At 44.3% G+C, this 27,938-nt stretch overlaps 1 protein-coding gene across 1 annotated transcript in view; it reads right to left on the minus strand.

Annotated features, from left to right (window-relative positions):
• Positions 1 to 5,638: 5,638 nt before the first annotated feature.
• Positions 5,639 to 27,938, minus strand: part of CPA4 (carboxypeptidase A4) — a 28,208-nt gene continuing 5,908 nt past the window's right edge. The window contains exons 2-11 of the mRNA XM_089917396.1: positions 23,531 to 23,612; positions 22,965 to 23,099; positions 21,618 to 21,716; positions 16,884 to 16,985; positions 15,488 to 15,592; positions 14,614 to 14,723; positions 13,364 to 13,455; positions 11,758 to 11,957; positions 10,566 to 10,650; positions 5,639 to 6,130 (exon numbers count right to left, since the gene is read on the minus strand). Of these exons, the coding sequence (XP_089773522.1) occupies positions 5,943 to 6,130; positions 10,566 to 10,650; positions 11,758 to 11,957; positions 13,364 to 13,455; positions 14,614 to 14,723; positions 15,488 to 15,592; positions 16,884 to 16,985; positions 21,618 to 21,716; positions 22,965 to 23,099; positions 23,531 to 23,612 (1,198 nt within the window). The 3' untranslated portion in view covers positions 5,639 to 5,942. The remainder of the gene's footprint in view (positions 6,131 to 10,565; positions 10,651 to 11,757; positions 11,958 to 13,363; positions 13,456 to 14,613; positions 14,724 to 15,487; positions 15,593 to 16,883; positions 16,986 to 21,617; positions 21,717 to 22,964; positions 23,100 to 23,530; positions 23,613 to 27,938) is intronic.

Here is a 27,938-nt window from a genome sequence, read left to right on the forward strand (position 1 = left end):
TGCATAGCACAGGGAGATCAGCTTGATGCTTTGTGACAACCTAGAGGGGCGGGATAGGGAGGGTGGGAGGAGGCTCAAGAGGCAGGAGATATGGCGATATACATATACTTATAGCTGATTCACTTTGTTGTACTGCATAAACTAACACAACATTGTAAAGCGATTACACTCCAATAAAGATATAAAAAAAATTTTTTTAAAGATTCTTCATAGCTGTTCTTAAGATAGTGACATAAAAGAAGTGCAATCTACATAGGACCTTCCAAAACTGGAACATACCCTCAACTTCACCCAAAATAGACTTATAGCAGTCACGGCCTTCCCAGCACCTGTAGAAATCAATGGTGACCCTATACACTTGACATAGTTGTGCTTGGAAGCTGGACCTTTGAAGGTTTCAGGCCAGGTTCCTTTGATTAATCCAGTAAAAGGGCATCAATATTTGTTTAACATAGGAAAGCTCCCAAAGAACCCCAATATTTCAAAACCCAAATGATACTCAAAATGACAACATCCAACTAGTGCTTTTCTGTGAACTGTTGAGATCTTTAAGTCTCAAGATAAGTCTAAAGAAAATAAGGCTTCTATGGGACTTCCTTGGCGGTCCAGTGGCTAAGACTCTGTGCTTGTAATGCAGGGGGCGTGGGTTTGATCCCTGGTTAGGGAACTAAGATCCCACATGCTACGCAGCACGGCCAAAATAAGATAAGGCTTCTAATAAGGGAAAATGCCAATGTCCTCATTCATAAATGAATTTTCACCACTTGGTGAGAATAATAATTCAAGCTAACACATACTGAGTACTTCTACTTCCAGGTAAGGTGCTGAGGACTTTAATACATTAGCTTACTGAATTCTCTTGATAAGCTATTGTAAATATAGTCACTATCCTCATCTTAAAGATAAGGAAACTAGGGCTCCCAGAGGTTACATCATGGCCCAAGGTCACATGGCTGAGTTGGGCTATTCGGCTGCCCCTCACCACGTGTAACCCAGACAGAAGTGGATGTGGTCTGCCTTTCAGTCCCCAGGTGGCTGCAGTTCAATGAGTGGCTCTGGTTTCAAGTAGGCAGCACATGGATGACAGCTAATCCCATCCACAGCCATGGACAGTATCCCTCACCCTACCAGTTACTTCACAGAAGGTCTTCTTTTTGTCCCCAACAGGACTGGGTGTAAGACCTGGAAATGGCTCAGCAAGCCCCCTCCCCAGTACTTCGAAAAAGAGAATCTAAAATACATTTTTCCATTATCAATGGATTATCCCTTTCCATCCTATTTAGTGTCCTTAATAGTAGAAAATTCCATGGAGCCTGGTTTGATGTGGTATAAGAGCCTTTCAAACTGAAATGTGTTTCAGAAATTTAAGTTGTGTCCATGAATGTTTATGACTTAGATCTTCTCTTTTTCAGTGGGGTCCTCACTTAGAGGACAGGAGATATTATTTGTCTTGGGCAAGAAACCTATTGCTCTTGAGATTTTCCACCTGTAAAATGTGGATAATAACATTTAGCCCACATTTTCCACGTGGTTTTGAGGAGTATAAAAAGAAAGCAAAAAAGAGAGGTAAGAAGACTTTTACAATACAAGCCAGATGCCATCTTCTCTAACATTTCCAATCTAGAGGCCCCACCACCACCCATCACTCTCCTGACAGCAGCCAGTTTTCTTTTATTTATAGCAGCTCTCATTACCCAAATTAAAATTTTTAATTTAATTGTTTACTTGAGAACTTTCTGTGTCTCCAACTACAATGAAATTCCATGCAAGAAAGGATTTTGTCTCCTTGTTTGTCATTGAATTGCCAGCACCTAAAACTGCCCCTGGCAGACATTAGACTCTCAATAAATGCATGTTGAATGGTAAAACCTTTTTGTAAAAAAATCTATATCTTTGTTAACATTTTTAAAAATGGGATTTCAGGTCCATAGAAATAGATTAAGTATAATCCTTGGTTAATGGCACGACTTCTTTGGTTATTTATTTAGCTGTTGAATTAGGTATTTTCCCTAAAAAAAGAAAAGAAACATAACCTAAAACAAAAGCTAAGGTCCTTCATTTCACCATAGGGCCTTGACCCTTATCTCATCTCCGAGCCTCTCCCCATCTAAGGTAATCATCATTCAGAATCCCAGGTTCTTCATTTCCCTAGAAGTAGAGCCTGAGATGGGATTCTTGCTTAGGTGATTTACTGAGGGAGTTCTCAGGAGAAGGGGAGTTTGGGAAGCAGGGAGGGACAGGGGGAAAAAAAGCTAAGCAAAGATGCGGAATCTGCTGGAGGCTGGATTCCGAGCTCTCAAGCATACACTGAACCACAGCATTGAATCTACCTTGAAGTAAAAGACTAGCTGTTTGTACCCCGAGTCAGGCAGTCATTGGCTGACATGTGGGAAGGTGATAAAGAGAAAGCAGGTGCATGGCTTCCTAGGTAAGGCAGGCCTCATTTGGCTAAGGACAATTCTCCAGAGAAGGATGGGGCCTTGAGCTGTTGATAGCCAACACTCCTAGCAGCTGGGGATGAGTGCACTTGACTGGGAAAAGGGGTCTGAGCATGCCTACTATACCTTGCTTCCCTTCACCCAACCCTTTTTACTGAGTTACAGATGATTAACAATATTATATGTTTTAGGTGTACAACAAAGTGATTCATAATTTTTAAAGATTATACTCCATTTATATTATAAAATATTGGCTATATTCCCTGTGCTGCACAATATATCCTCATAGCTCATTTATTTTATACATAGTAGATTGTACTTCTTAATTCCCTACCCCTATCTTGTCCCTTCCTTCTTCCCTCTCCCCACTGTTAACCACTGGTTTGTTCTCTATATCTGAGTCTGTCCTTTTTTGTTATATTCACTAGTTTGTTTTATCTTTCAGATTCCACATATAAGTGATAACATACAGTATTTGTCTTTCTCTGACTTATTTCACTATGGCTTCCCTTTTTTACACAGTTTTATCAAATTTTATGCCTTCCTTATAAGTGTATGTGTATATATAAATTACATATATATATATATTTTTTCCCAGTTATTTGGAACTTTCTAGAAAGGAAATCACCCTAAATTTTGTTTTGACTGTAGTATAATATTTCAGTATGTGAAAATACCATACTTATTCACCCATTCTCCCACTGGTGGACTTTTAAGTTGTTTTTAGGTTTTTGCTATTATGAACAGTGTTGCTGTGAACATTCTCATTTATGTCTCCTGTTGTATACTACAAGAATTTCTTGGGTTTATGCCTGGGGTGGAATAGGTGGATCATAAAGTATGAACTTTAGAAGATAATGTCCAACTATTTTCCAAAGTGATTTTACTAATTCACACACCAACCAATAATGTATAAAAGATCCTATTATCTACCTCCTCTCCAACTTTTTTTTTAAATAGATCTTTATTGGAGTATAATTACTTCACAATACTGTGTTAGTTTCTGTTGCACAACAAAGCGAATCAGCCATATACATACACATGTCCCCATATCCCCTCCCTCTTGAGGCTCCCTCCCATCCTCCCTATCCCACCCCTCTAGGTCATTGCAAAGCACCTAGCCGATCTCCCCATGCTTTGCTGCTGCTTCCCACCAGCCAACTACTTTACATTCGGTAGTGGATGTACGTTGATGCTACTCTCACTTCGCCCCAGCTTCACCCTCTCCAACTTTTTGACTTATGTAAATTGAATAAGTATAAAATGGCATTTCATTTTGGTCTTGATTTGTATGTCTTCCATCAGTAATCATCTCTTCCTGTTTTTATCAAAATACTTGTTACCTCTTAAGTGAAATGCTTGCTCATATCTTTTGTCCATTTTTCTATCTGATTATTTGTTCTTTTCTTACTGATCTGTAGGAGTTCTTTGCATCTCCTTCATCTGTTGAGTGTATTATGAATGTTGTGACTATCGTCTCCTAGTTTGCAACTTTTCTCTCTTCATGGTGTCTTTTAATTAATAGCTCTTAATTTTATTATAGTCACAGGTATTCTTTTATGGCTTTTTATTGCCTTGCTAATAAATCTTTCTCTTAAGGAATCTAAAGGACAATCTCAATCTTGGGGGTGAGCAGGGGGGTTCCACAAATAGAGCCAGGTTACAGGCGAGTCACAGAGGCAAGCATTGTCAGGTCTACTGAGGCATTGTCTGGTCTGAGGCAGCCCTGACTAGCCAGCACAAGCGACCAGCTGGCTGGCAGGTGTGTTCTGGTTATAGAATTGGATGTATCATGCTATTAGAGCTGGATACCATTAAAAATTCTAATCATAGACTGTAATTAACTTTCCTTGCTCTGACGCCCCGCTCACTAAACAACCTTCTGATTACAATTTGGCTTCCCATGTATCTTTGCCTACAGGGAGAGAATGTACTGTTCAGGCCGACGTGAGGATCCAATCCACTAAACAGTTACATGCCATGATGTAAATTAATAAATTCGTATTCTGATTTTATCACCTGCCTCATCTGAGCTCTGTAGGCATGAGTCAGCATCCCCAAGTCTAATCAATATGGATACAGAGAATATCAAGCCTCTGAGCTGAAAAACTAAGAACTAGACCTAGGACCAGAGCAAAATCACCAAGGTAACATTACCCTGGAGGCCCCTCGGCCTGATGGAGAAGGCCTTCCTACATGTCATGTGATATGGACAGGGATTAAAACTGACTTTTGACATTACAAAGAGCTGCATATTCAAAAGCATGGCTTGGTTCCATTCAGGTGAAGGCGAAGAATAGAGGATGATCAGGAGACTCATATTGAATATTTATTGGCTTATGAGCACACACCAGATGCTGCACAAATCCTAGGCAGAAGGATAAGATTTACAGACATGTTCGAAAAAGGCAAATTTAAAAAAAAAAAAGAATAAAGAAAAAAGGCAGATGGTACATGCTAAGGAGGAATGTAGCAAGAGGAGCCTGACTGATGAATCCTTGCTCCACCTTGGTACTCATGGTCCAGGATGCAAAATAGAAAAAGGCAACTTTAAAGACCAAAAACAAAAACCAGGAGAAGGAAACACAAGGTACACCAGAGAACAAATTGTAATGTGCCAGGCAGGGAGATTACCCAGACCGGCGGAGTGATTTAGGACCAATAGGGTAAGAGAAAGATCTCTGAAGTAAGTTCAAAAGGCAAAGTAGAGGGAAGCCCATTAGGACAGATAGGGATAATTTAGCAATCCTGCTATTAGATCACCACTTCATCCAGGGTTTCTGAGTGAGCAGTACCTATAAAGACACAGATCCCCTTCTGGGATCCCAGCTACACTGAATGATAAAGAGAAGAATGTGATCAGAACTGTAGTATCTGGGAATTTTTGGCCCAGTGATGAGACGTGATCCTCTACCTTGTATTCAGACTAAGAATAAATAAACAAAAACAGAAAAGGGGGGTGACCTATATTGATGACCCTTCGGGATTTATTTTTCAAAGAAAAATATGTTCAAGAAAGGTGAGATATATTGAAGGAAGTTATGCGTCATCTTCCAAGACCAATCTAAAAGACAAACATTATCTCCCACAGCACTTCCCTTGGGGCCTCCACCAGAGCAAGATCATGGGCGTGGCTAGATTGGATGAGGCTACAGAACCATTTCACATGTCCTTTTATTCTAAAAATGAGGTAGAGACAGGCCACCCAGGAAGGGTTGATCCCAAGTGTGGCCTGCCCACTCAGCTATGTGGAAGGAAAGGCATACAAAGGGCTCAGTGAAACAGCAGGACCAAAATACAGCAGGGTGGCAGAAGTGCTTCTCTAAGCACACCACCAGAATGCACAAACTTCAAGGAAGGGGGCTGGAGAGGGGCTGACCTGTGTTCTCTACAAAGCCAGAGGGCTCTGACTCACATGTGAAGGAATAAGCTCCCTTTAATAGTGGCCTCAGTGTGTGTGTGTATACATGTGGATAAATAAATGTAGACAGAGCAGGCTCTCTTCTAGGAGAGGTTGTCCCGCACATGCTCCATGATGGTCTTCAGCCCCAGCCAGGTCTCCTCTGCAGTGGGGATGATCTGGTTGGCTGGCAGGAAGAAGCCATAGTGCCCAATATCTCTCAACTCAAAAGTGAATGCATACTTGATGCCATTATCATATGCGCAGTCAACACTGCTGCCACTAGCTGGATCTGTTAAGTCAAAAGAGAAAACACCGGGCTTCCCTGGTGGCGCAGTGGTTGAGAGTCCGCCTGCCGATGCAGGGGACACGGGCTCGTGCCCCGGTCCCGGAAGATCCCGCATGCCGCGGAGCGGCTGGACCCGTGAGCCATGGCCGCTGAGCCTGCGCGTCCGGAGCCTGTGCTCCGCAAGGGAGAGGCCACAGCTGTGAGAGGCCCGCATACCGCAAAAAAAAAAAAAAAAAAAAAAAAAAAAAAAAGAGAAAACACCTTTGAAGCCTAGTTCCTTTCAGGGTTAGATGGGAAGGGGCCTGGAGCTCTGCCCACCTGTGGTTCCTTAGGGATCTACAGTTATTTCTGAAAGTCATCAGGCCTACAACATAAACACTGGCCTGATCCCTATGTCTCAGACTGTCCTGCACCATGAGGGTCTTCACTAGTCTCAATCCAAGAGATTTTAAATCCTCATTTCCATCTTGTCACCAACTCACTGTGTAGACTCCTTCAGGTCACTGGAAGCAAATCTTTACAGAGTGTGGTAGGCAGCCTCCAAGATAGCCACGATGATCCTTGTCTCCTGGTATTCACATCCTTGTGTTGTGCCCTCCTACACTGGACAGGGCCAACTTGACCTGTTTTTCAGGAGACTGCAGAAATGAAAGTGTGTGCCCTTCAAAGCTAGGTGATAAATATCATGGCTTCAGCCTTGCTCTCTCTTGGATCACTGGCTCTGGGGAGCCAGCTGTCATGTTGTAAGGACACTCAAGAAGCCCTATAAAGAGGTCTATGTGCTGAAGAACTCAGTGCCAGTAATTATCCCTCACTTGCCAGGCATCTGAGTGAGCTATCTGAGAAGAAGATCCTCCAGCCCCATCAAGCCTCTAGATGACTGTAGCCCTGGAAGACACCTTAACTGCAACGTCCTGAGAGTCCCTGAGCCAGAGCCACCCAGATAAGAAGCTCCTGAGTTCCTGACCCACAGAAACTGTGTAAGAAAATTAGTGTTTATTGTTTTAAGCTGTTAAATTTTAGGATAGTTTTTTACATCTCAAGAGATAACTGATACACAGAGAGAAAGAAGCACAGCCCTTGGGACTTCTCTTTGCCGAAAGGCAAGAGGCCTGTTTTCCTGCTTCTTCCAGTCAAAACTCTACTAGAGAAGAAACTGGCTAAAAGTGCAAAGTGTAGATGATACTGAATACTAAAATAACACTGTAATAGCAGCTATCATTTGTTGAACATCTACCATGAGCCAGTCATCATACTGTAAAGTTTACACTTATGATCTCATTTCATCTTTAAGAGGCCAATGAGGTAGGTATTACTGTCCTTGTTTTTCAGATGAGAAAATCCAGGTTCAGAATGAATAATTTATCTAAGAAAATATAGATGGAAAATGGCAAGGCTGGAATTTAAACCCAATCCATCTGATGACAAAGCCCATGCTTTCTTCAACTGACTTGGGGTCCATTTATTATATAATATATATGTCTATTAAATGAAAATATGGGTCCCTTTGTTTTTCCATTGTTCCTAAAGGTTGTTTCTCATGATACCATTTGTGATTTTCTAGAGATGCTGCTTCTGCTACAATTACATGCTCCCAGAGGTAATGGAACAGGCTCTCCTATACTCTCTGAAATTCTTATGTAATTCCCACAGCCTTTCTCTACACTAAGAAAAATGATGAATAAAAAAAACAGGCAATGGCACCAGAAGTTTCTAGAAGTTATTTACATGGCAATCTCAAGTATTTCAGAACAGATTTTAAATTCAGGAAGGGGCCAAGAAGACCTCTGCTGAGCAAAGTGATCAGGTTCATGAACTTCACTTTACTTGGGTCCCTGCGAAGTCTACCTACTCTTTTTTTTAAAAAAAAAACATATATGGGGGACTTCCCTGGTGGCACAGTGGTTAAGAATCCACCTGCCAATGCAGGGGACATGGGTTCGAGCCCTGGTCCGGGAAGATCCTACATGCCATGGAGCAACTAAGCCCCTGCGCCACAACTACTGAGCCCACATGCATACAGCCCATGCTCTGCAACAAGAGAAGCCACCGCAATGAGAAGCCCACGCACTGCAACAAAGAGTAGCCCCTCTCGCTGCAACTAGAGAAAGCCCAGGCGCAGCAACAAAGACCCAAACGCAGCCATAAATAAATAATAAATAAATTTACAAAAAAAAGAAAAAACACATATGGGAACATACTAATAACACTGTTGTATACACTGTATTTTTCAATTAACATTTGAAGATTATTCCCTATTAGCACATACAGATCCACCTCACTCATTTAAGGGCTGCATAGTCTTTCACTGTAGTAACGCACCAAACGTGTTTTTATCCAGCACTCTACTGATGAACATTTAGTTGCTTACCAGTCTTTTGTGACTATAAACAATGCTGTCATGAACATCCTTAATACTCACAATCTATCCATGAGCTAAACGAGCCCAATGAACTTGTTTCCAAGCCCTTAGTAGATTAGAATCAATGAAGAGGAGGGGAAAGGGTTGCTAGAGGAAGGTGGCCTGAGGAAGGAGACATGAAAACTCTAAAAAGCAGACACAAGAGTTAAAGAAGCAAAACAGGCTGCGCTGTTCAGCAAAAGGATTGAACAGTCCAGTACAGCACAGAAGGCCTTCAAGGTACAACAACTGACATTCAGAAGGCCACTCAGTCATGAAGAACAGAGCTTAAATCTCTTCTATGTACTCTGTTTAAGAAGGCAGGGAAGTGTGAAAACCCATTTTAGAATTATTTTCATCTAAAATGATTAATCTAAGGAAAAGTTCAGCACTTGAAGGGACAAATGTCAACTACTTATATAACACATACAATAACCCAGGGAGTTAGAGTGCTTTTATACAAAAATTGATTTCATTTTGGGGAAGAAAGGAGGGCAGACAAAGCCTATAAAAAATACAGAAGATGGGCTCTTGAAAGAGGTAGGAAATATTATGTATCCTGGACAATGCTCAGGAGAGCCTTTCTCCTCTTCTGCTGGAGGAATCTGATGAGTATCTCTTAATTTTGGCACAGCTTATGCTGAGGAGAAGAACGTTTTTGACATGAGAGGAAAAGGCCATTCTTTAAACTGGCATCTGACCCAAAAGCCAGGACCCTGGTGACCCGCAAAGATCTTTTGAGAGGACCTCCTCAGAAGGCTCCTGCCAAGTTCCTTTAGCTCTCTTTGGTGTAGGACTCAGTTCTGACTAATTAGAGGGTGGAGAACCTCTCCTGATGTGTTTGTTCTCTGAGGAGTTCCCATTCAACAACACTAGTAATAATAAACCATGTGTAATTACTGGATTGTTGCTGCAATTAGCAACACAACCACCAGCATCATGCTGAGTGCTTTATGCAGCTTGGTGGCATGTGAAACACAGACAAGAGTGCTGAGATCAGAGTACAGAGGAGGACCCAAGAGGTAGGTTGGAGAATCTTCGCAGAAGAGGAAGACTGAGGGGAAGAGCTAGTTGAGGGCGAGGTGGGTAGGACGGGACAGCAAGTTACAGTATGGAAAAGGAAAGAATTATCAACAAGTTTGCAGGGGCTTTGAGGGTGGACCAACTGTTGGAAGACTATTTACAGAAGAGGCACAGGAGGGGAAAAGAAGGGCACTTGCTTGAAAGGAGCTTTGCTCCCCACATTTTTTGTTTCTGTTTCCCATTTATAGCTAGGGCCTTGGAGAATAATCATATCCTTCAATTTGATCTAAAAATTTAAAGATCACGGCTTCCCCGGTGGCGCAGTGGTTGAAAGTCCGCCTGCCGATGCAGGGGACACGGGTTCGTGCCCCGGTCCGGGAAGATCCCACATGCCGTGGAGCGGCTGGGCCCGTAAGCCATGGCCGCTGAGCCTGCGCATCCGGAGACCGTGCTCCGCAACGGGAGAGGCCACAACAGTGAGAGGCCCGCGTACCGCAAAAACAAAACAAACAAATAAAAAAAAAAATTTAAAGATCAGACTCACAGAATAAGGGAACTGGAAGGATCTCAGCAGGAATAGAGTGAAATGCTCAGATGAAACACTTCAGTGAGAAACCAAAACAAGGGTATTTCCTCCAATTGGGGTTGAGTTGTAGGTGATGGGCCTCAAGACCATCTTCAGGTCTGAAGTCTTGGTAGAGTTTTTGTTTTTTCAGCTCAATGCTAATGATTGTCGGGGGAACCCCTCACCTAAGCCTGTTATGCTCAACACGTGTTCATTTTGGACAGGAAGGTGAGGGGCTCCCCTCTACCCACCGTACCACCACCTCAGTTTGATGAAGGTGGCCACACGTGACAGCTACCATCACACAGACTTGACATAAATTCAGCCTATCACTAACAACAAAAAAAGACTACAACATAGGAAGGCTGACTTGCAGCTCTTCTCCCGCTCCTTTTCAAGTATCCTCTCAAAGCATTTCCTTATAACCAATAAACTCAGTGAGTACTCACAGACAGTGGTGCAGGTAGGACACACTTGGTACACAGTGTCCGACAGGGAAGCCAGAGCTTTGGCTACACACCTTGCCACCTCATCCTAGGAGTGGGGAAATCATCAGAGTGAGAAAGAATGGATCCCGAAGCCAGACATTCCTCAGCTGTTCTGTACTGCAGTGGTTTGAAAAATTCCCGACCCCACCCTCAATGTTCCCTCCTGGTCTCCTTCTTTCCCAACCAACCAGAGCAAAGGCCTAACTATGAAGTGAGGGAAATGGTATGGTTCCTCCAACTCCTTCTCTTATCCTCAGTTCTTTACTTCCAGTTTGGGGCAGGGGGTAAGGAGAGAGGTGGAAGAAGACCAGATAAGCATTCTGAAGCATGTATATTATAAACACAAATTGGAGGAACTGTATTCAAGCTCTTCATAGATCTGGAAGGCTGCTCACCAGCCCATTAGAAATCTAATAAAGGCACCACCATCTTCACCTATCCTGAGGGAAGGGAATGTCATGTTCATGAACATGAGGGAAGGGCAAGTATGTTCAAGAGAAAACCTTCTAAGAGTTAGGTGCTCCCAGAGTGGAGGTGGAGACAGGGACACCATATATGGATGTGCCCTACACAGAGCACCTCGAGAGCAGAATCTAGTCCACACCTGGCCAGCCCTGGGTGGGGCTGCATCTGCTGGGAGGCGTGTGAGCTAGCTGTGGCCCCGGGCAGAGGGGCACACTCAAGCAGACCAGCGTGGAGAGATAGGCCTGCAGTCACTCTGTGGATGCCAGCCCTACTCCAGTCAGTTCACCCTAAGTGCCTGCTCACATCCTGGGGTGAGTCATTGCATGTGACCCAGAGCACCCCTAGGCTGTGGCCTACACCCTACTTAAACTCTACCTTACACCAAGTGAGGAGCACCTCCCCCTTGCCCACCACAGTGCTACCCACAGTTCTTGGCAAGCAGTGGGTCTGCAATACATTTTGGTCGGAAGAACAAGTGAGAAGGAAAGACAGGGTTGGGTTTGGTTCTTGGAACTCACAGCAAACTCAGAAGTAAGAGGCACCATCTTCTTCCTATTCCCAGTAGGCCTGATGGCACACTGCAAAGAACAGAGAGAGAACACTGGGGCTTCTTGAAATAAGCCCTGCTCCTGGACTTTGCAGCACCCAGGGGAAAAGCATGCCCAGGGCTGGATGCAGCCCCGCTTACCAGCTCATCAGCATCCGGGGCCTTTTTGACCATGTACCCACATGGATACGTCAGCAGCTGTGCATAGCTGTGCAGGTCGATGAAGCATGTGAAATTCCCACGTTCCTGGATGAAATCTACCACCAGTTTCACCTCCACTTCTGAACTGGCGTGGGCTCCATGGTATACTTCGGAACAAGGGTTGTCACTGGCTCCCTCTCCTGTGGGGGGTGGCCGAAGCAGAAACCTTAACCCATAGGCTAAGGAAACAAAAATGCAGGGTACTCTACCCAGAGAAGGGGGAGAAGGCATAGGCAGGCCATTACTAGCTTCTCCCTGAGAATCTGGTCCATAGTGTGTGTAAATTGCAAGGAGGGTGTGGCAGTGGGGTGCTGGATCTGCCACACATGGGCGGGAAAACTGGTAGGACTCCTCTAAATGGAGAGAGCTGACCTTGTATTGTATCACCAACAGTTGTCATAAATAATTAATATCATACTTGACGGTGAGTTGTCAATTAATAAGTATTCTAGATAATTAATATGAATACCAATTAATAATGAAAATGACTCCATTTATTCTGGTGTCAACTCATTCTCTTGGTTCAGATCTTAATGGCCAAGTGCTGCCAAAAATAATCTATTGTTGTGGCTAAAATCTCTTGATTATTTGACAGGTATTTAGAATTACTGCCTTCTGTATTACCTCACAATATAGGCCCCTAAGGTATCTGGTGTATGTGTGAAACCACCCCTGTTGTAACTTAACTTTGACGCCCTCAATTCCCACATTTGTATCAGCTCCTTTCCCACAGTCACATTATTTTTCACCCAGTGGTTTTTGTGGTATTTCTATGCAAGTAAGAGAATTAAAACCATTACTTAAAACATTACACTAAAAACAAAACATCAGTACAGCTGAATAGTGAAAGAGAACTCTCGGGCTTTGAAATTGAAAAGTGAGTTTAGGTCCTAATTCTTATCAACCATATGCTCTTGAGATTGTCTCTGAGCTTCAATTGTTTCATTTCGGACAAGAAAACTCAGTCTCCAAGTCAGAAGAATAAATAAGATTATACATGGGAGGGTACCTGGCACATAGTTGGCACTATTGTGGGGATGATTTTTAAATAACTGGAACTCAGAACGCAGGACTCCTAATTCTCATTCTCTTTCCATGACATCAAAGGGCTGAGGTTCATATTTACACATCTAAGGGTAAACTGCTGTAGTTTAATCCTCACAATGTGATCTTGCCTGTTGGGGTAACAGTGCTAATTGCTCTCTTCTGAGTTGCCACCAACAGCCCTTCCACCCATCCGGTATTGCCCAGAAGCTGGGATGGCCAGGGTACAAAGCAGGCCCATGAATTTATATATGTAAGATAGAATAGTTTTTAAAATAGTAGCATTCTCCCAGGAGGACAGGAATTGTTCCTCCATTCCCTTTCAAAATTACAAATAATAATAGTAAAATGATACATAGAGAGAATAAGGGACTTACCCAAGTTTCTCAATGAACCAGCAATGGAACTAGCCTGGAAACCAGCTCCCTCACTGCCAGCTCAGAGGCCTGTGGACCAGACTACCCAGGGGTAGCAGGATTTAAAACCGGTCTCCCCCACCTACCTGCAAAACTAACATTCCAATTTCTATTTGGATCAGTACCAACGCAGGAGCTTCCAGGATTTAGAGACCGTGTCTTCCTCCATAATTGGTTCGGAAAAAAAAAATTCACCAAGGAAGGAACAACATTCAGAGATGGGTCAGGGCACAGGAGAGGTGAAGGTTTTCTTTGGGGGACTATGATGGAGATGGCACCATGGATGGGACAAGCTGCCTGCAGCTCTGGAGGCAACTCCAGAGATCTGGAGGATCATCGGGGCTTCAGCCCTCACTAACTGCGGAGTCTCTCATGCCCCAGAGAGAGGAGGCTTAGCCCTTCTGGCCCAGAGAAAAGGACCTCGCCAAAATGCCCTGATGGGACCCAGGCTGACACCATCTGAGTCCACGGAATAACTTTGGGCTTCAGTAAAAGTGGGACAAATGGACATTATGGGCCTCAGTGATCACTGATGTGACCGGAAGTGCACGGCAACTATTTTATCCTTGCCTAAAAAATTAACCTGACTCCAACCAAGCATCTAGATCTGACCACAAGTGAATAGGAAATACAGGAGATGAGGGAATAAATTAAATGGCATAGAACAAAGAAGCCATCAGGCAAATTCAGAATGTGACACATTCTACAGGACAATTTACTTGGTTTCTCCAACAAATGAATGACATTTTAAAAGATATGTGGGGCGGGGGGCGGGGGTGGTACCACTGTAGAATAAAAAAGCCTGCAAAGCCGTAACAACCAAATGCAGGTACAGACCTTATTTGGATCCTGATTTCAACAAACTGTCTCAAAAGACAGTTTAAAGATAATTAGGGATATCAGATGATATTAAAGAACTTCCATTAATTTTTTACAGTTGATAGTGGTATATTGTTCGTTGTTTTAATTACCATCAGCTAGAGATGACTACTAAAGAAGTTTTGAATGAAGTAACCTTATGTCTGGGATGTGCTTTAAAATACATCAGGAAAAATGTGTGGGAGGGAAAGAAATGAAAAGAAGATTGGTAAAGTGTTGATAATTGTTCAAGATCCATAATAGGGAGTTCATTAGACTATTCTCTCTAAGAAAAAAATATTCCCTGGTGACTCTTAGCTCAGAGAATGACTGGAAAATGAGACCCCAAGGAAGCTCCTAACGTGCACATTTTGTGGAAGTTTTCTCTAAGGTCATACAACTATTTAGTTGCAAAGCAAGGAATTCAACAAAAAAGTCTTAACTCCAAACCCAGCCTATTCTGTCAGTATTACTCACTTGAGTTTGTGTGTATACATATCCATCAGGATTGGCCACAGTCAACAAGAAAATATCCATTTTCTCCAAGATGGAGTTGATGGCTGGATCCTTCCCATAATCAGATACAGTCTAAGCAGAGACAACGAGCTTGTCAGCTGTTCCCTGCAGGCTGGGTTGCTAGGTCTAAGCCCGTTTATCTTCCCAAGATGCCCAACTCCTAGAACAGCATCCACCCTCTGCAGCCTCCCTGCCACCCTCATAGGTGCAGTGCTCTGCAAAGCCCATGGAGCACTTCAAAACCCGGGGAAACATGGTTGCCTGATGACATCAACCTCAGTGAGTCCTGGGCTGCCTTGTTTATTCATTCCTTCCAGGGGGCGGGAACAGGGGAGGGGAGAGCCGCACATCATAATAGTTATTAGGAATCTGAGCACGCCCCCTCCCCGTGCTAGGGGTAGGGAAGATGGATCCTCCACTTGCACCACCCCTCCACTGGTGCTGGCTTAAAATAGACTTTCCAGAGGGACGTGGAGATAGCATGAGGTCCCTGAGGGTCTGGGTGGCCTGAAAGGGACTAAAGGTAAAGCTTACCTGAGCTTTGCTACTGAGAAGACCCTGCTCCCTTCCTGCGGGACTGACTATGGGTCAGGGTTTTAGGGCCACCTCTGCAGCTCATTAGCTTGCTTGCTGCTATGAATGCACTTTGTCATTTAGCCACAGTGGCCTGACTATGGGGCTCTGATCTTTTGCTTCTCCAATCAGAAAAGGCACCCCCCAGCCTATCACGTCTGTGCATAGTGCCTTCCTATCTCATCTCCACGGTCTAGCTGTGTGGGACGCTGCAGGGCAATCCGGGCCCAACAGAATTCTGGGGTAATACAAGGCAACATGACCTTCCTTGCGGTCCAGATCACCGTGGCCTGCGAGATCCACTCCTGGGAATGGATACCTGAATTCAGCCAAATGGTCAGCTGCCGCCTGCCTTCTCCAGTGCTGAACTGTGGAAGGAAAAAGAGGCCAGAAAATGACCCTCCTGCCCGCCTGCGTCTCCGCTCACCTCTCCTCTCCTCTTCCCAGCTCGCCCCTATTCATTTAATCAATTTAAGATCATTCAGAGACCAAATGTCTGAGGGCACCATCCCTTTATCGGGCTTCTTCGTGACCAGGGAGCTTAATTTGTTGGCTGGCAGGGCCCAGTTGCAGCACCGCAGCTCCGGGCAGCTTGAGCCACTCCAAGGTTGGAAGCAAATAGGAAGGGGAAACAATTGCTACTGTGAATTATAATGCCCGTGTGATTAGAGATACTATTATGCCTCTTGAAAGACCTCAAATGGTAGCCCAACAGAGAGACACAAAAGTGCATGAACCAGCCTGTTCTACTTGAGGCAATAAATGAAATCAGTTTTAAAATGAGGAACGGGAGGGTTCACTAAAGCTCTTTGTAAACAGCATGAAATGAATTCTGGCTGCTGCTTTTTAGTGTGGGGCCCCCTTGGGTCAGAGCTTGGTGCTAATGAAGCAAGGGTCTCCTGCAGTTGGCAAATAATCTAAATTCATGTAGATAATTTTACAGCAATCAGCTCAATGGCAGGTCTTCTCCCACTGGTAATTTCACCATTGCTATAAACCTGGGCTCCTCAGGGCCTGTATGGATTCAAGGGTTTGACAAATTCTAGGCACCATCACTTGTTCCATGGTTTGTATCTCCAAATTCCTTTTTATTCATTTGGCTGGATTATTTATGTAATTTATGTCACTGCCATAAATTCTCTACTTCTTTTGCCAATATAGACCTGAAATCTGTTAGAAATATCTGGAAATTAGGCTTTATGCAGCCAAGGATCATAGACTGGGCTTAAAACTACATCAACCCTAAAATCAGCTTCCTAGATTGCTTTTCCAATAAGGAAAATAAGCAGAATAGAATTTTTAGGCCCATCCCAATTTGTCTTAATATTTACAGAAGATGGGAATGGAGGGAAAAGACTGTGGCCAATCTGAGAGCTTTCTGGAACACCAACCGCCTCCCACCTCTTCCTGATTCTGCTTTTCAGCCAAAACTTGGAATGCGATGTGCTCCTACTAACTCCTCCCACATTAGGCAGAAGCAGGGGACCCTCTGTCAGACCAAATTCGAATCCGGGTAGATGTCTCCTCACCTCACCCTCCTCCCTAAAGTCAAGGAGGTCCTATAAAGCTACCTCTTTCAGAGGGTGAGGGCTGAATCTTGGACACAAGGAACCAGGAACCTGAGTCTAGTCGGGCCCTTCAAAGTGCATGGGGCCTCACCTTCAGTACATACACTGACCGGTTTTCAAATAAATGCCCAATCTTCACCCTGTTTGCCAAGTCAGGAAAATCTCTGGCAATGCTGTCTTTCTCATGGTAAATCTGAACTGTGAAAAGGTAAACACAGGAGCATTTAAAAATTTTGTTCAGCTCTGGGTGGGTATATGTGAACTTAATCTTGTTGATCTTAATGATTTTTTACAGTCCCCTAACCTGGGGGTTGTCAATATTATCGGCATGGAATGCTTATTCTTAAGCAACTGCCTAAGAATCCATTTCTACAGTTTTCTAGAGAAAAACACATTTTATTTGTCCACAAAATTATAGCCCATTAAACTAGAGTAGAGAGACTTGTGCAGATACTGCTCCAACAGTGTGGCCCTTTGCAGTATACTAGGCTCAATAATCAGCAAGGGTCCCATTTAGCCAAGGTTCTTAAAAAGCATTGCTCTCCAAACTTTTTTATCACTTTCTCCATCAGTTAAAAAAAAAATTCAGTTGGGCTTCCCTGGTGGCGCAGTGGTTGAGAATCTGCCTGCTAATGCAGGGGACACAGGTTCGAGCCCTAGTCTGGGAGGATCCCACATGCCGCGGAGCAACTAGGCCCGTGAGTCACAACTACTGATCCTGCGCGTCTGGAGCCTGTGCTCCGCAACAAGAGAGGCCACAATAGTGAGAGGCCCGCGCACTGCGATGAAGAGTGGCCCCCGCTTGCCACAACTAGAGAAAGCCCTCACACAGAAACGAAGACCCAACACAGCAAAAATAAATAAAATAAATAAACTCCTACCCCAACATCTCCTTAAAAAAAAAAAAATTCAGTATGCACCATGAATATATATAATACCACACAAGTATATTATGTACATTATAAAACAAAAAATAGAAACAAAAATTGTTGCATTGCTCAATATCAGAAAAACAAACCCAATGCAAAAATGGGCAGAAGACCTAAATAGACATTTCTCCAAAGAAGATATACAGACTGCCAACAAACACATGAAAGAATGCTCAACATCATTAATTAGAGAAAACTACAATGAGATATCAAAACTACAATGAGATATCATCTCACACCAGTCAGAATCGCCATCATCTAAAAATCTACAAACAGGGCTTCCCTGGTGGTGCAGTGGTTGGGAGTCCGCCTGCCGATGTGGGGGATGCGGGTTCGTGCCCTGGTTCGGGAGGATCCCACATGCCGCGGAGCGGCTGGGCCCGTGAGCCATGGCCGCTGGGCCTGCGCATCCGGAGCCTGTGCTCCACAACGCAAAAAAAAAAAAAAAATCTACAAACAATAAATGCTGGAGAGGGTGTGGAGAAAAGGGAACCCTCTTGCACTGTTGGTGGGAATGTAAATTGATACAGTCACTATGGAGAACAGTATGGAGGTTCCTTAAAAAACTAAAAATAGAACCACCATACAACCCAGCAAACCCACTACTGGGCATATATCCTGAGAAAACCATAATTCAAAAAGAGTCATGTACCACAATATTCATTGCAGCTCTATTTACAATAGCCAGGACATGGAAGCAACCTAAGTGTCCATCAACAGACGAATGGATAGAGAAGATGTGGCACATGTCTACAATGGAATATTACTCAGCCATAAACAGAAATGAAATTGAGTTATTTGTAGTGAGGTGGATGGGCCTAAAGTCTGTCATACAGAGTGAAGTAAGTCTGAAAGAGAAAAACAAATACCATATGCTAACACATATATATGGAATCTAAAATAACAAAAACAGAAAAGGTCATGAAGAACCTAGGGGCAAGACAGGAATAAAGACACAGACCTACTAGAGAATGGACTTGAGGATACGGGGAGGGGGAAGGGTAAGCTGGGACAAAGTGAGAGAGTGGCATGGACATATATACACTACCAAATGTAAAATAGATAGCTAGTGGGAAGCAGCCACATAGCACAGGGAGATCAGCTCGGTGCTTTGTGACCACCTGGAGGGGTGGGATAGGGAGGGTGGGAGGGAGGGAGACGCAAAAGGGAAGAGATATGGGGATATATGTATGTGTATAATTGATTCACTTTGTTATAAAGCAGAAACTAATACACAACTGTAAAGCAATTATACTCCAATAAAGATGTTAAAAAAAATTGTTGCATTAACAATAAATACAGGACTTCCATGGTGGCACAGTGGTTAAGAATCTGCCTGCCAATGCAGGGGACACGGGTTCGAGCCCTGGTCTGGGAAGATCCCACATGCCACGGAGCAACTAAGCCCGTGTGCCACAACTACTGAGCCTGTGCTCTAGAGCCCGCAAGCCACAACTGCTGAACCCATGTGCTGCAACTACTGAAGCCCACGCGCCTAGAGCCCGTGCTCCACAGCAAAAGAAGCCACCGCAATGAGAAGCCCGTGCACCACAACGAAGAGTAGCCCCCTCTCGCCGCAACTAGAGAAAGCCCACGTGCAGCAACAAAGACCCAATGCAGCCAAAAATAAATAAATAAATATATTTTAAAAATAATAATAAATACAAATATATGTAGAAATATAAATAGAAGCTGCAATAGTTTATTTCTCCATCCCACTGGACCATCTTGCTTACACCCTGCCATACAAGCACCCCACTCTGGAAATGATTCTTCAAAGGCTTTGAGAGGGCACGTGAAGAGCTGTATAAATCACGGCTACAAATGCCTCCATTTGCTTTCAGTAAAAAAAAAAAGTTTGATTTAAATGGAGTTCATCCATCTTAGTTGTTCAAACCTTTTGAGGGTTGAAATAAGGAAATAAACAAATTTCTGTTTAGACCTTAAAATTGAAAGAAGGAGCTTTACCAAGAACGAAAATGTGTAATCAATATAGAATAAAATCAAGCTTAAAGGATTTATCAGACTTGCAGCCATTATGACAGATTGAGCAGAAGCAAGAAACTACCTCCCAAATATATAGACAAGCCAGATGAAATACAATGAAAATGAGTCCCAGCCAAATTTAAAAGCCAAAAAAAAGGAAAAATTGTGGGTGCCAGAAATTTAGAGGGAACAAGGTAACACAGTAAAGGGCAGAAGATGAAGCCCCAGAACCAGATATCCACTTTAGGCACCGAGAGTTTATAGCAACCAGGAATAAGAGTAGAGGGCAATGGACCCTGCATGGGGCAAGGAGCTGGAACTTGAGAGCTGGGAATTGGTAATTCTGGCCATGCAAAGGGCCTGGAAACTCTACCCACTGACCCTAGAACGTCAGATGCCTGCCCTGAGTCGTGAGAGGAAAGAGAGTCACCCAGGAAAAGTTAAAACACTAAGCTGTGTCCAGATGAGGGGTGCAAATTCACACTGCCAACATCAGGGGAAAACTTACCCACAAAACTAACAACAATAACAGCAACCACAACAATACACACAAAGGATCTGAAACTAGAAACCCTGGCAGAGACAAACATGAAATTCCCTTTAGAGACCTAAGAAGGCCCAAGTGATTGTGGAATATGAGCTCTTAAAAGCTGTTTTTAAAAAGAACTGAATATGAACAAGTCAGAAGGGAGATGGTACACCAACCCACAGCAAAAGGCCTTGCAGGGAATGATAGATGGCTGTAAGCCAGATGACAATGATACCTAAAGCCAGAGAACAAAAGTGAGTGGATGGGAAAGTGAGGCTCCTGTAGCAGGCAGGTGAGGGGATGGAGTTTCCAGAATCTGGGGTGACATTTGCTGCTGGTTAGCTCAGCTAGGGAGTGCCCCATGTTAATGAGGCTAACATCATGGGTTTGATCCCTGTGTGGGCCCTTAGCTCTGCTTTCGTCCATGGCCCTGGACTGAACTCCTAACTTTATCCAGGTGTTTTGCAGCTGTATGTCATTGGTCACAAGAGGGATCAAGGGGCAGTGCGGCTGGAAGTGTACACATTAAACAAAGCTACTGACAATCCTGGGAAAGAAGGGGAAATATTTGGTCAAGCTTTGAAAAAACCTCATCTAGAAGAAAAATAATTCAAAGGATATGCCTCATGAAAAGCATGCCAAGAACTCTATCTTTGGATATAAAGAACAACATATATTCAGCTATAGGAAGAATACCAATTTAGATTTGGGGTGTCTTCCTGAGTTAGTAGAGAGTTTCCAGACTAAGGAAGAAGACATTGAGGACCTAAGAAAACCGTATGCTATGTGATTCAGTTCCATTCCAGTCCTTCTTGGTTCCTCAAATTCCAATATCATATTAAATTATTCTGCTCTAAATTTCTCATTTGAAGGGTTGGCTTACCTTGAAAATCAGTCATCTATGTAAGTGATTTCTAACTAAACACAGCACCAAAGCGCATTATGGAATAAATATGCGTTATAAGTAGTCATGATAAATGAGTGGAAATATTTGGTTAACCTTGGAAATAATCAATGTCTATTTGCCTGGGATAAGAAACACTTTAATCTGAGTGAATAAAATACAGGGATTCTGGTGGGGTATAAGAAGGTTGAATTACAAGGACTGGAAATGATTGCAATTATTTCATGGTTTTCTTTGAGGGGTTGCTTAAGAAAAGAACGATGTACGTGGGAGAAAATGTTCAGTTTGTGTTTCACTATGCTCTTAGGTGTTGGTGGGAGATAAACAAACAAAGAATTAGAAAAGAATTGAAAAATGGATAACTAATAAGAACCTGCTGTATAAAAAGATTTTAAAAATTCTAAAATTAAAAAAAAAAAAGAAAAGAATTGAAGAGTAGCCAATGACCTTGATCTTAACCTGCTCTGAAATACTTACAGCTTCCAGGGAATGATAGGCTCCATAGTTGAAGTTATTACTGCTCCGTTCTTGACCTTCATTGTATTGCATTTCCTCATCTTCATTATCTAAAAGGGCCTAAAACAGACACGGCAACATTACAAAGTGATCCTTTGGGGATGGAGCTTCATGCTGTTTCCACCATATCTTGGGACATGTGGTGGCCAAGATGGCAGCACCCTTGGCACACATATCAAGAAGCACAAATGTCAAGGTGTAAAAGGAGGTCTGATTTCTTCCACATATCTATATAATCTTACTTCTTGGAGCCCAATGTACCTCACCTCATTCAAAACCTACTTACTTCCTGGAAGCAACATATGTGCTATTTGGTTATTCTATACCACAAATTCTCTAGCCATCAGTCTGCATCTGGTATCCAGTGCCTCTGAAATACCCAGCTTGGGAAACCATTCAGAAACAAAGAAATTCTTACAACCACTCATACTTTGAAGGTTCCTGGCAGATGTCTGTGACATGTGAGGATGATTAATAAGCTCACAGCTGCTCACACCATCAGGAAACTCCTGGGCCAAATCACCAATTAGTCCACAACCCACCTCAGTGAAGAGAGAACATGAGCCAGACACTGCCCTGCTGTTCAAATACAGCTCATGAGGCTGGTGTCTGGCTTAGGCAGTGATGTTCCCTCTGCTGGGGGCTGCCGGTGACATTCTCCCTTTCTCAAAGGATGCTCTTTTTTGGCCGCACCGCACAGCACACGGGATCTTAGTTCCCCGACCAGGGATCGAACCCATGTCCCCTGCAGTGGAAGTGTGGGGTCCTAACCACTGGACCACCGGGGAATTCCCAAAGGATGATTTTTATGACTGGTCTTCACCACCTCCCCACCGGGGCCCCACCTTCTACCCACCATACACTCTGTTCTTCCCTCCTGACTTCAAATAAGAAAAGGGAGAGGGACTTAATACTTGTGGGGCATCTATGACATACCTGGCACTGTTAGACATTTTATGTACATTGAGCCACTTAAACTTCTCAATAAATTGTATGAAGTAGGTATAACTATTACCGTTTTACTGATGAAGAAACAGAGTCTCAAGAGGTTAACAGCTTGTCCAAAGTCACACAGCTAGCAGTTAGCAAAATCAGGATTTGGATCCAGATCTGGCTGGTTTCCTAACCCATGTATGCCCTTTCTAGTACAACATGTTCCTCTAACAAGTCACTGCACTTTACTTCCATATACTTCAATGTCTTCATCTTTTAAATGGAGAAGAATAAGACCAGAACTTGAAAATGTCTCAAGTCCACTCTGGCTGCTTGGTCCTATGCGAGACCAGTGAGGGACCTTGGCCTATCCACCTGCAGGTCTTCAACAGTCACCAAGTACTCTAAGCCCTGGGACTTCAGGAAGGATTTGACTGGCTGCAGACTGACAGAAGGGAACAGGACATCCACAGGACAATCAAAGGTAGAGGGAGATTTCCAGAAGTTGAGCTGAAGAGAACAGAAGTAAAACCAGGTTAAAGGATAGTTCAGGTAAAAGGCACAATGAGCTCATTCTTCTAGAACAACTGCCAAAAGCTTTGGTGATCCCTGAGGGGTTGGATTCTGCACAAGGGAAAACTTCGCCATTTCATAATTTTATCTGGTCAGGCCTCCCCAGCAGGCAATACCTAGCAAAGCCCAAGAAGTAATAAGTCAATGCAGATAGAAAGATGGAGCCCATTGCTGAGGCCTCTCATCTCCCTGGACAGCACTGCTGCGATCTACAGCACTTCTCCCCCACCAACCCTCTCAATTGTATAAAGGCATGTTGACTAATACAGGATTATACACTGAAACTCTTCAGGAATAACAATGCCAGTGCTGCAAGAGTCTTCTCCCACTAAAGTTAATTGATACCCAAGAGAAGGAGAACTAGGTACCTTAAAGTTGTCTGAATTCACTAGCTGACTTAGTTTGCTGATCTCATCTCCATTTCTGACATTAATCCTGAAAACTTGGTCCCTGGAGAAAGGAAAAAGAAGTAAAAGATAATGGTGAGCTTTCAGCTGGCAAATAAACCTCAGGCCTACTATCCCAGACATAACTGGGCCAAATGAGAGGAAATGGTCTAGTCTTTGGTTATAATGTATAGCCATTAAAAATAAGACTACGTGGCAAATATGAAAAAGTGCTTATGGTATAACTTTAAGGGAAATATTAAGTGAAAGAGCAGGACACAAAATTGTATGTATGCCATGATTGCAAGTATGGAAAAAGCAGATGCATTGGAAGAAAAACAGACAACGGAAATATAGCAAATGCTGACAGTGCTTATGTTCGGGTCATGGGATTATGGATGACTTACTTTTTTCCCCTCGTATCTGTTTTCTGTAATGTGGTCATATTACTTTATAATGAAAAACATATATATTTTGCAGAAAGGAATGTTCCTGAGTTACACGCAAAGCTAACTCAAGACATAAAGAAGCACTTCTTCACTGTCAGGGTCTAGGACTGAAACTCTGGCTGAATGTCCATGCTGGAAAGAGCTAGAAAAGAGAATAGACCTTCCATCCTTGGAGGGTTAGTTATTTTTCCTCTTAGCAAAGAGGGGAGAGGCTGGGTGCTCTCCCAGGCCCTTCCAGCTCCAGAACCCTATACAAATGCATGGTGCTGGGGCTGAACTCGGGATTCATCCTCCCTATGGGGCCCTGATAGGGGCCAGTCCCGAGTCCCCCTTTGTTATTTGTCCCGCACTTGTTTCCTATACACCATTTAGCTCCCGCAGCAGCAGCAGGGGTAGAGGCCCCTGAAGTCCTGTGTGTGGGTGGGAGAAGGCCGAGCCTGAAAAGCTGCCTTTGTGCTCTGGGCCGGCTCAGAAAGCCAGGGGAGCCATTAGGCCGTTGCTAGGTGACGGCCCGAATGAATCCACACTCAACGCTGTCACATGCGTCATCCCTTTGACACAAATGAATGCAGGAAAAGCTGCTGGAGAGGGCTGTGGGCTGAAGGACCTGTTGACAGAGAAAATGGTTCTGTCACAGGGAGCTAAACGTGCAGCCACATGTGGCAGATCAGCATCTCCTCATCAGAAAACTGGCTCAATCCGGATGGACTCTCAGAGTTTAACTTTGTTCTGGGAGCTTCTGGGGGATCTCCGCGGGGTCTAGGCTAGCATCAAGGAGGCAAGGTCCACTGCAGAGTCGCTTCTGTTGCAGATGGCAAGTCTGGAGGAAACGCCATTGATGAAGCTTCACTTTCTCCCAGCTCATCCGGTCTCCACAGGGTTCTCGGAGGTGGGCAGCCAACTGCATCCCATGGGAGCTTCTGAGGCCATGGTGGAGAAGCCACTGGCTGGCGGGTCTCAGCCTGAACCCAACAGGCTTGCTAGGTGTTGGACTGCAGCCCTGCAAAGATGGGGAATCAAACCACTATTTCCCTGACACAGGAAAGCAGCCTTGCAAAAGAAACAGGTTGAAAACAGAAGAGAAATCCTTCCTCCTGGCTGAGTACCAGGACCCATCTGCAGAACTCATGTTCTGTCACAACTCACCCTCAATACCCCAGAAAAAGAGGCGTCTTAAAAATGGGTGTTCTGGAAAGTGCCTGTGCATTGACATCTCTGTTAGCAAAATGAGGCATCGGTAAAATACAGCACTGACTTGAGTAATCACAAAGAGAAAGAGGAGAGAGAAGGAACAGGAAGAGGAAAAAAAAGAGAAACATAAGAATAAGGCGCTCTTAAGAGTATGAAAATCATGTTACACATTCATCCACAGCATGTGTTTTAATTCTGCCAAAGTGATAACTTCACAACAGAACTTTCATACTCCTGGGCACTGTTCACGATAAGGGAACACAGTGAATCTAACTGGCCCAGATGATGATTAAAACCACAGTGCATTTCATCATGTCCTAATTAACCCAGCCAAAGGATAAAGACACATCTGCAGCATGCAGAGAGACAGGGCGGAAAGGCTGGTGCAGAATGGAGCCTTTCCCCATCTGTCTCTCCTCCACCTCTCCCTCCTACACATTCTTGGCTCCAGCCTCACTGAAATTCCGAATTCACCATATACTTTGCCCTTCTATGCCTTTGCACATGCTGTTCCCTCTGCCTGGATGTCCAGCCCTTTTCTTTACCTGCCTAGCCAATCTGCCACCCAGGCTTTAGGACCAGTTCCCATCACCCACGAGGTTTTCCCCAACCAGAGCAGACAACCTTGGCGACAGACTTCAGATGGTGCTAAAAGCTGGCAGGGCGTGGGGAGAATCTTATGTTATTCTCATGAACATAAGCCCATCAATATCTAGAAACAGAGAGAACATAAGTGGGTGCCAGGTGAAGGGCAGCCTCTCTCTTGCCCTCACTGTCCTTGTCTCTATTTGGAAAATACCTTCCTGAAAGTGTGGGTGGCGGAACACAACCTATCTCCACCATCTGGAAATCTTCTCACAGACCTTAAGCTCTTTCTGAAGATGGAAGATTGGCCTGGGAAGGGGGACATGTTGGGGTTTGCAGGTTGCCATGTTCACCCCCCCTCCTACTCCACACAGGTATGTGCTCCTAGAGCTCTTCTTAACTCTGGTACTCTCCAATACCCAGGGCTGGCCATCTGCTACCGTGCAATGGCTAGTGATCCACTCTCAGTCACCCTCACATGTGTCCCATGTTCTGGACAGTCAATAGTCACCTTGGTGCTGAGCTTCTATCTCTCCCCCTTCTACCATGTGGGCAGCCAAGTGGCCTGTTCTTTGTGCCTTTCTCACCTGCATCCCCAGCCAGGCTTAGAAGCCACCACAAGAGATGATTTCACAGAACTCTTAAATGCCAACCAGTTACTGCTGATGTTACAAGTTCTGCAACTACTTCCTATTCTATGCTTGCTGTGCACCTTTAGGCATCCTGGTCACCATCCTATCCTTAAGATGAGTGAATCCCAGGACAGAAGACACCAGCAGAGTGAGAGAGACTGGGGAGGTAGGTGAGTTAGATGGAATGAACAGAGACCTGGGGGTGTGGTGGGGGGAGAAACCATCATCTTCATCTCCATCAGCACTGTTCCCCCTCCAAGCCAACCTGCATCCTGGCTTCCCAACCACTTGAATGCTCAGAGGCCAGCTTCCCCTTGCTCTAAATGTTCACCAAGCTGGCTGCCTAGGCCGTGCATCCCATGGGAGCTGCTGAGGCCATGGTGGCCTCCACCTTTGCTGGGTTCCCTACTATGAGGCAAGAACAGATTTGGGGGTAAGGATGACACTATTGGTTAAAACCATCTGCAATTTGCTCAGGCACACAGCCCTTTCTGTGCAAGCGCCTATGGTGAGCGCTCCAGAGCTCAGCCAAGAAACCTCAACCCTGGCGTCCGCTGCATTATAAGAGAAGTCTGTATCCTGAGAAAGAAAGATTTTTCAGCCATGTGAATAGGAGCAGCGAGAGCCTGAGAGCTCTACGCATCAGCCCACATGGCAGCAAGCGTAGTTATTACACACTTACTGCTGAGCTGCCTGTGGAAAAATCTCCTTCCCTGACCACCTGCTATGCCTAAACCCTCTGAGCTATTTGGCAGTAGAGACCAGGTGTGAACGGAAGTCATCGTTATAAAAATTACTCAATCAGGGCTTCCCTGGTGGCACAGTGGTTGAGAGTCCGCCTGCTGATGCAGGGGACGCGGGTTCGTGCCCCAGTCCGGGAAGATCCCACATGCCGCGGAGCGGCTGGGCCCGTGAGCCATGGCTGCTGGGCCTGCGCGTCCGGAGCCTGTGCTCCGCAACAGGTGAGGCCACAACAGTGAGAAGCCCGCGTACCACACACACAAAAAAAATTACTCAATCACATATAAGTAATTATCTCAATAAACAATTCCAAAGTCCCTTTAGCCAGATAGTATAATGGAGAGTAAACTAACAGATATAGACAGATCAGTGAGATACAGGATTCTATCTGGAGACTAACTTGTGTTATAACAAAAGCATATGGGTTTTGCTCCAACTCCCCTGCTTACCAGCTAAGTGGCCTTGGCCAGGATTCTTAACCTTTTTTTTTTTTTTTAAATAGATCTTTATTGGAGTATAATTGCTCCACAATACTGTGTTAGTTTCTGCTATACAACAGAGTGAATCAGCCATATGCATACATGTATCCCCATATCCCCTCCCTCTTGCGTCTCCCTCCCACCCTCCCTATCCCACCCCTCTAGGTGGTCACAAAGCACCGAGCTGATCTCCCTGTGCTATGCAGCTGCTTCCCACTAGCTAGCTATTTTACATTTGGTAGTGTATATATGTCGCTGCTACTCACTTCGCCCCAGCTTTACCCTCCCGCTCCGTGTCCTCAAGTCAATTCTC

This window comes from Delphinapterus leucas, chromosome 9 (genome assembly GCF_059928025.1).
Source record: "Delphinapterus leucas isolate spDelLeu-1000000601 "Yukka" chromosome 9, BTC_Dleu_Yukka2, whole genome shotgun sequence".
NCBI lineage: Eukaryota > Metazoa > Chordata > Mammalia > Artiodactyla > Monodontidae > Delphinapterus > Delphinapterus leucas.